General features: G+C 40.2%; 1 protein-coding gene across 1 annotated transcript; it reads right to left on the bottom strand.

Moving 5' to 3' along the window:
- Nucleotides 1-1,173: 1,173 nt before the first annotated feature.
- On the bottom strand, nucleotides 1,174-2,439 carry msx2b (muscle segment homeobox 2b; the record flags this gene model as incomplete). The annotated part of the gene is made up of 2 exons (XM_079247164.1): nucleotides 1,174-1,628; nucleotides 2,058-2,439. The coding sequence occupies 2 exons, from the start codon at nucleotides 2,437-2,439 to the stop codon at nucleotides 1,174-1,176; spliced, it is 837 nt and encodes a 278-aa protein (XP_079103290.1).
- Nucleotides 2,440-9,084: the final 6,645 nt, after the last annotated feature.

Genomic DNA, 9,084 nt, shown 5'->3' on the forward strand with positions numbered 1-9,084 from the left:
GACCGCTGTCTGACGGGAAACACAGACATGAAGTTAAACCACACAAAACACTCAAGCACGCTGGCACACAGAAGAAGCAGCTGTAGCTTAAAATGCTGAGTATGACAAAGAGATGGGAGAACAGCTGGCTGGTGTGCTTATGATCTCTCAAACCAGTCAAATTTGAAGTGGATGTAGCTGCCAGCGCTTGACGTTTTGCTATCCCAAAAAAAAATGTAATTAACTCAAAACAATCTGAACAGCTTTAATTTCAGATAATAAAACAGAGAGGAGGAACACAATTTAAACTGCATAGCACAATGCGGCCCCTTTCAAAGGGACGTGCAAGAAGAGAAACAATATAAATACACATTTTGGTCAGCAATGTTGTACCATATTCTTGTCATAAATACACAACATACATTAAGGTATTCTTACATTTCCAGCATTGTATTTCATTAGGAATAAATATATCTGTGTGCCATAAATGTGTCATAAAGAAATTAAGGAAAAAAAAAAAAAATGAAGATCCTTTATTGCTACAAGAGATAAAACACTAACAAAGTTTGAACTATAGTGATGTAAAGACTTTCTTTTTTTTTGTGAATAATTAATTAAACATTGAGTGTCTGAAATACAAACCTGAAACTTTAAGGTTTTTGCTTTGTTTCTCTTTTTTTTTTTTTTTTTTTTTTTTAAAGGAAGTCACTTTTTGGAAATCAAACGAATGCTTCAGTGATATGTTTTATCTGGCCTGAGTAGCTGAAAAATCTATTCATCCACACAAGCATCCTGATATCAAGGCCCTTTTTGATACAAGGCTCTGTTTCTAATGAGTAGCAAGGCTTCGCTGAACAGTTGTAGTCTCTGTTTTGGTGTTTGGTTTAAGTCCACCCCCTGCTCAATTATTGCAGATGTAAACAAGTGAAGGATATAAACAGCTGGACAGTAACCCTCTTCCTCCTCATATAGGCAAAGTCATGTAAACAGGCGGTCCGGTGGGGTGAAGGAGGAAGTTGTTTTTGTCTTTGCTGTGGGAAACAATATAGATATATCATTTGATTTGAAGTGCTCCGAATGTTACACTTCTTGTGCAGGAAATATATATTATAAACACAGATCTTTTTTCCAACTCACATCCTCAATGTCCATTTATTTTGGAATGCTTTGAAATATACAGAAATGTTTCCGTTTTTATGATAAGTGGTACATGCTGTAGCCCAGAGGAGAAGCGTATAGTCCTAAAGGGGATATAGGAAGTAGGGGTCTGTGGTGGTGGTGATAGGCAGAGTATGACTGTCCATACAAAGACATGGTGCCCAGTGACAGCGGTAACGTAAAGCCAGGGTGTAACGCTCCAGCAGCCGTGGCCGCCACTGCTGCTGTCTTGGCGTCAGCTGCCATCTTGAGTTTCTCCAGCTCGGCCTCCTGGAGCCTCTTCGCTTTTGCCCGGCGATTCTGGAACCAGATCTTCACCTGAGTCTCAGTCAGAGTCAGAGAGGAGGAGAACTCGGCTCGCTCTGCGATGGAGAGGTACTGCTTCTGCCTGAACTTCCTCTCCAGAGCTAGGAGCTGGGATGTGGTGAAGGGAGTGCGGGGCTTTCGATTCGTCTTGTGCTTCCTCAGCTGACAAGCAGGATTGACATGACCTGGGAGGACAGAAGGGGGATTTTTAGAATATGAAAAAGATTCACACTATAAATGCACCAGTTCGTCTGATTATCACATAATTTGATTAGATTACCTGTGAACTGTGTAGTTGTTTATCCCAAGTTAAAGAAAAACAAAACAAAACAAAACACCAATCATTTCACCGTACAAGTAAAATTTAATCAATATCACATAATTAGATCTCCAGTAGATCATGTCAGCATCAGTTTTCTCAGAGTAATGCCTCTTCATCGTCCACATTTTACTCAACTGTCCATCAAGAGACAACTTACATCATGCAAGTAAAGATAAGTGTTACTTGGAAAAGTTTGGAAGGTTTGTCCTTTTATAAGAGTTACAGACAGGGTGAGACAGAATCCTGGAAAAAAGAAACATCTCCATGACTCAGTAAAATGGGACAAACTTACGGGGTTGAGGGGAAAAGGCGCTGGTTGTGGTCCAGGGAGCGCAGTCCTCTGACTCAGATGCTTCAGACTTTACTGGCGACGAAGGCGCTGCTGTGAAGCTCTTCCCAGGAGGACTGCGGGTGTCCCGGTACAGATACAAAGAGTTTAAACCTCCGGGAGAAACTACCACCGAACCTCCCCTCTGTTTACAGCCGGTGGACCCACCGCGGGTGTCCGTCTTCCTCCCGGACATAAGTGCCTCAACGCTGAACGGGTGATGCGGCGTCACCTCCGGAAAGGTCTTCTCCTCACCCGGCCCTTCTTTCTCTGGCGAGTCCGCTCGGCTGTTGTCATCCTCGGAAGAAGTGCATCCCAAGTCGTTAAAAGTCTCCCGGGAGGTCATCTCTCCTCCGTAAAAAAAAAAAGAAAAAAAAGAAAAGAAAAGGTAAAAAAAAAAAGAAAAAAGAAAAGAAAAGAAAAAGCAGGTGAGACTCCACGCGGACAGAGTTCAGCCAGGTGAAGCTCCGCACGGTGAGCGCAATGTTATGAGTTGTCAGGTTGTACGAAGGCGTATGTAGACGTAACACGTTGACACGGCTCCACTTTGACCAATCACTGCCGCCCAAAATGTTTGTGGGTGAGCTCATGACGCCTTCAGGGGCAGCAGGAAATTAATATTGTTTAAGAGAAGCGCAGGGATCGCTGTTAATGTCTTCGCCTAGCATGTGTTCTCTCTTTTCGCTGATTTACATGGTGCAAATACAAAGCAACAAATGCTTTTAACCATTAAAACACATTTTTAATGTTTTAACATTAAAAACACAACGAATGTCCTCAAGAAAATAAAGAAACCCAATGCTTCCTTATTCTAGTTATATCTAGCCAAATCATATTAAACCAGCAGACATTACACAACAACCCAGATCAATAACTTTTAAGTTTCCCAGATTTTTCTAAACAGAAGGAGGAGGAGGAAAAAATAGGGGATTTCAAGTCCTAATTTTGTTCCCAGTAAACCAAGATTTCTTTGAAAACTAGATAAAGATTGTCCTCATGTTGCCTCTTTGGTTTGATTAGCGAGTTCAGGGAAACAACCTATAAAAACATAATAAAAGCTGTGCTACAGCATTATCATGTTAAGCTCTAGTAATGAATTAGCTCTAACTCTAACCTCATGAGACTGCATGTGTAAACATGGGCCCCATGCGGATAATTATGGAGAATTATAGTCAGGATGAAACACAGATCCTTTTCTTCTTTGGTTCCCTTTATGGTTTGTTTGGTTTTCCCTTTATTGGGATTTTTCATTGTCACCTTGAATGCTGTTGTTTTCTAAACCAATCCAGCATTTAAAAGGAGGTTTGACACTAGAATGAATAAGTAAATGACTTCACAGAATTACAGATTTACTTGAAATGCTTGGTTCGGTCTAACTGCTGTCTGAAGCAAACTAGATTAAGCATTCACATGTTTCCCTACATGTCTGAGGCCGGTTCATTCATCTTGTCCTGTGACTCAATTACAATCACTACACTCTGCAAACACCAAGTAACTCATTGTGATTCATTATGATATAGGTCATTGTGCTTTTTAAATAGACAACCTAACACTCCGACAGATGAAAGTTAGCTGTAACGGACGCTGTTATACTTGTTCATCCATGGTTTGATGCTGGTTGAAATATCCCCTGCTGAAAATCTTCTATTTTCCAAACCACTTGTATTTAACACAAAGGCCTTTTCTAATCACAGCAGCTCTTTCACTGAATGGCGATAAATCACTATTTCAAATATCACAAGGTCCATACAAGTGAGCGTGGATGAGCAGCTGAAATGCAGCATCAATACTGCTTCACAAACCAACAACAAGTTGTCTTTTGGGTTGTTTGGAAGGTTCAAACATTGTCTATGTTCCTGCTAAATGTGAATGATGGGTGATTATTCTAGAGCGTGCTAAAATTCCCTCCATATTTTGACATGTAGCCAGCAGGCCTGAGTGGCTTGTGGAGCAGGGCTCTGTTCCCAGGAGGCAGCCACTGCTGCCTTATTAAAGTGGGGTTATTTCACAGACAATCAGAGGTTTGTGAAGGCGCCAGAGAGCGGGCAGATGAAAGAGCTGACTCCTCAGGGGAGAAACTGTTGCCTTTTTTTTTTTTTTTTTTACAGCTCTGCTTAGGATCCCCACCTCCTTCCTCTTCCACCCACTCTGGCTCTAACTCACTAGCTGTGCCCGTAACGCTGCAGGCACCTTGTCAATCAGTCACATAACACATTCTCAGTGGACTGTCATTTGGCATGTTTTCTTCCTCTTCTAACCGCTTTAGTTTAGTTTTGCATCTTTATCCACTGCATTTACAGCATTCTTCATTTCCTCCCGAGGCTCTTCCCTCTTTCTGCTCTCCGCAACACAGGATTCATTCACTTTCATTATTTCACTTCCACTTTTCATTCTCGTCCCCGACCTTTTGTGCTTCCTTCCTCAACTTCTTTTTTTCCCTCATTCTTTTTTTTTTTCGAGCTGTTCTTATTGTCCTCTATTTGTTCTCACTGTCAATACATAATATTTGAGTCAGATTTAAAGATAATTTTAAGTCTGTTTGATACCAACTCATTCAACAAGAGTTCTCAAAAGAAATAAAGTTAGATATATCTAAAGGAGTATAAATGACTAAAGGAAGGAAGGAGGAGGTGGGGTTGACAGGGGGTCTCTCATGGGTGTAGCAAAATTACCCACATATCCCACTTCCTTCTTGCCATAATATCATTTAAGCTTGATAATAGTAACAGCAATTTGTCTCAGCATGTTTGTCCGTGTGTGTACCGTGTGGATGTTGCCTCAGCGTGCGTGCACTTGTAACAGAACATCTTTGAGAAGTCTCTGCTTGTGTGGGTTGGGCACACCTCAGAGCATTGTAATTACAGCAGAAGCTTTGAAGTGGTGGAATGTTTGGTGGGATAATCAGCAGGCTGGGCTGCACTTACATTCCCATTAAGACACTCAGTCATTCCATTACAGTAGCAAATTTTATTATCTTTGCTGATACAAAGAAAAAAAAAAGCAACATTAGAAGGAAATAAAAAATAACGACACAGATACCTGCTGAATTTATATATTGTTTACAGTGTGAATCCATTCAGCGTTACTTCGCAGTTTCTCTTCCTGTTTCTTCTGACTCCGACCTTTTCTTCAGTTTAAGTTCTGAAAGCTAAGATGATGAAAACTCCTGTTGTTAGCTTGGCTTTGTTCTATAGAATAATTTATCTTGTGGTTGCTTTAGAGGCAGCCTCAATATATTTAAAACTAATATTAAAGCAGTACCCAACCTATTAAAAAGGTACCACAGCTATATCTGATATATAGTTATTTTAATCTGAAAAACAAAATGATGCAGTTTTACTTATTTTCATTTCAGTTTCAATGCTGCAGAGTTGGGATGTTCCCATGTTTGCCTTTAAAAGTTGTGATGAGCCTGCAAACTGTCACAAATGTGGGTACAAATCTTAGTTAATATCATAAGACTTGCAAGAAAGTGGGAGGCAGTCATCAGATGGATAAAAGGATGTTTTTGCCTTTATAAAAGGCCCATTACAGAACATCTGCAGATTAGCTCAGTGACGCACTGCCTAGCAACAGCTAATTTGTCATCCATTTTGGATTCCATCAACTCCCTTTCGCTTGTAACAGACTCTGGCCTCGTCTCTTTTTCTGTGTCTTTCTCTCTTTCTTTTCCTTTCTTCCTCCAAAAATGCCTTTTGGGATTCCATTGCTGAATCAGCCAACATGTGCATTTGAAACACCCGGTGTGTTTATATCTACTTGTTAGCTTGAGACACTTTGCGTAAAGTGAAACTCACCTGCAACGTCACGCATCGTTCCTGAAGAGAAAGTTGTTTTGTGAGGTTTCTCAGCCTTGATATGTAGCTTTCCAGTGCTAAACGCTCACGCAGACTATTTGCAATTAACCTGACATTTGTAGATTTAGTGATTTTTGTACATTTTTCGATCCAGGACAACAATCTGATACAGTTGATCACTACAGTAATTTTTCAGTGTTCTTTTCCAATATCACAAAGTATGCTTACAAAGTATCTGTTGGTGCAAATCATGGATCATCAGTTTGGATCAGAATATGTGAAACATTTGTCTGAATGAATCAGGACGTTTCATTTTTTTGTTAATCACTCGCATGCATATATTACAACATTTAAGAAAATGTAAGACAACACAAAAACACAGTGCCATGCATAAAATTAAATCGCACTCTTCTCGGTAAAACAAGTAACTTGTCAAACCAGTGAGACGTGTTGTAAACAGGTGACACATGCCAACTAAAACCATTCACATTGTTTTGACTTAGATCCAAATTACCTCGGTGCTGTCATCCACCCCACCTCTCGCGCTCATCTGAGGCTTGGGAAGCCCTCAGATGAGCCCTCAGAGCCTCTGCCTGTAATGCACCTAAATGACTACCTTCAATGCTACAATGGCGCCAGAGCCAATTAGCTGTTAACACAGGAGACAGATCTATTCAGAGGCCAGAGAATGAGGCCTCCTGTAACGTGAAAGATTCATGCCCACTTTGCTAATGACAAGAGGAGGAGGTAATCTGTTGCTTGACTCAGTCCTGAGCCATGTTACAGGATAGCCACTGGAAGGCTGTGAGCCTGCGGGGGAGAGTTCTTGTGAGAAGTAGCAGTGAGCTATAGGTCATGATTGGAAGGAGATTAAAACGAAGACACGTAAGCCTGACTGTACATCTATGCAGACATATACTGTATCTGTAATCAGTCATGGGTCATTTTCAATAGTATGAAATTCTGAGTGGTCATAGCTTTACTTTGTTATTGAAGAAAAAAGCAAGTTCACCTTAAAAAAATGTTCAGCAGCTTTTTCTTTTCAATGTACGCACAGCGTACAGGTCATTGTAGGACAATGATTGCGTGAACCATTATTAAACTTTCCCAGTCTTTCTCTCTTGGTCTTAAACAAACCTTTTAAACATTGCCTGTTCACTTTTATGCTAACGTAGGCTTGCTCCACATCAACATAACCCTTCATTATCAGGTCTCTCTTTCATTTTCTTACTCAAATTTTACACCTTCATGTGTGTTTGATGTTTGAGCATGCTCAGGGTTCAGTCACCTTTTCACCCTCTACAGAAAACTAAACAAAAATAGGTTTGCATTCTTTTCTGAAACATGTGAGCTCTTGTAAGGATTTATTATCTACAGTTTCATAAGAACCCATTTGGGTGAATAGCTTTTACATCTGTCAAACATGAAAAGGGCAAAATTACGATTTAAAATAAGTCACTGAAATATTGTGAACACATTTTATTCGGTGCTTTCAAATGACTTATGTTGTGATTTTGTGGTATTTGCTGAAATGTAATTAAAGTGAATTAAATACATTTTTTTGGGAAATAAATCATGGAGTGTTAATAGGAACCGACACAAGGAGGATTTTAGTGTTGCTCAGTGTATCCTCAGTATACCACAGCCCTCATGACCAGTTTTCGTGTCAAACTATCAACCTCAGTACAGGGTGAAGGAAACTAGCCAGGGGCCATCTGATCTTCAGACAACCATGTACATTTGCCGTGGTACATTCGCAGTGACACGCTATGTCTTCTGACAGGTAGGATTTATGACAAGGCCATCGTGTAAATCACGAGGACGCTTGTTATTACGGAGAGGCAGTGAAATGGTATAATTGTTTTTAAGTGGAGCTGGAGGGCCTTGTGCATGCATTTGTTTGTGTAGATGTGTGTGTGTGTGTGTGTGTTGCATGTGATTGTATGAGTGTGCACTGTCTTCTGGGAATTTTTCCAAAGATTGGGGAAATCCACCTTCCACATAACAAACAACTTTAAATCACAACAACAAATCTCCTTAAGAGACATTTTTTTCCCCTCTTCTCATTACAGCAAATGACATTTCACAGTAGAAAAAGAGCCTCAACTTTCCCAGCTATTATGACTGAGTTACACACACTGTTCAGGGCTGCATGTGAATGAAAAGTGTTTAGGAGAGCTTAGTTTGGACAAATTGTTTTTGTATGCAACAACAGCGGACTCTTTTACGGTCATTAAACATTGAAAATGAAAAGCTTTTTCTTTCAATCATAGTGTGTCATTTATTTCTTAAACCATTAAATCTTATTTTTATACTTTATTGTATCTTATAGGTCAGAGGCAACGCAAATTCTTTGTTTACCAGAGGGCTTGCCTTATACACTCACACCCACTTCATTAGGTGCATCTCTTCAATGGCGGGTTAACGCAAATCGCATGGCTGCAGCTCATCGCATTTAAGCATGTAGACATGGTCAAGAGGACTTACGGAAGTTCACACTGAGCATCAGAAGGAGAAAGAAATGGGCTTAAAGTGATTTTGAATGTGACATGTTTGTTGCTGCAGGAGGACAGGCTGCTCTGAGTGTTTCAGAAACTGCTACTTTTCTGGGATTTTCACACATTTTTGGGATTTGCAGAGTGTTGTCTAAAGAATGAGCAGCATTGCACCAGGTTCCACTCCTGCCAGCTGAGAACAGGATACTGAGAGTCAAATTCATGCAGGGTCACGGTGCCAGGATAATTAAGGATTGGAAAACCACTGATGAGTCTTCATTTCAGCCACAATATTTCCATGGTCTATTCAGAATTTGGTGTAAGCATGAACGTATGGATCTATCCCACCTTGGTTTGGGGTTATGCTAGTAGTGTACTGGTGTGGGATATACTTCCTTGGATGCTCTTTAATACTAGTTGAGCATGGTTTGAACAATGTATCATGGTTCCTGAACGTCTCACAATTTGAGTTGAGTGAATCCTCTTATTATCATCTTGGAACAAGTAGTTGCCACAAAATGGAAAAATAAACTATATAAATAATTATGGGTAAAACCAGGCGTTTTAATATATTTTGTTAGTTTGCCAAACTTTCTGACTTCTTGTTTTTTTAAAGTTGAACTTTGTGTTTCTGTCTGTGTTTCACTTTTCTGAGTTAAAGTATATGAGCTGCTTGGCCAAGGGTGTCCAGGCAGAGCT

This window comes from Telmatherina bonti (genome assembly GCF_933228915.1).
Source record: "Telmatherina bonti genome assembly, chromosome: 10".
Classification (NCBI taxonomy): Eukaryota; Metazoa; Chordata; class Actinopteri; order Atheriniformes; family Telmatherinidae; genus Telmatherina; species Telmatherina bonti.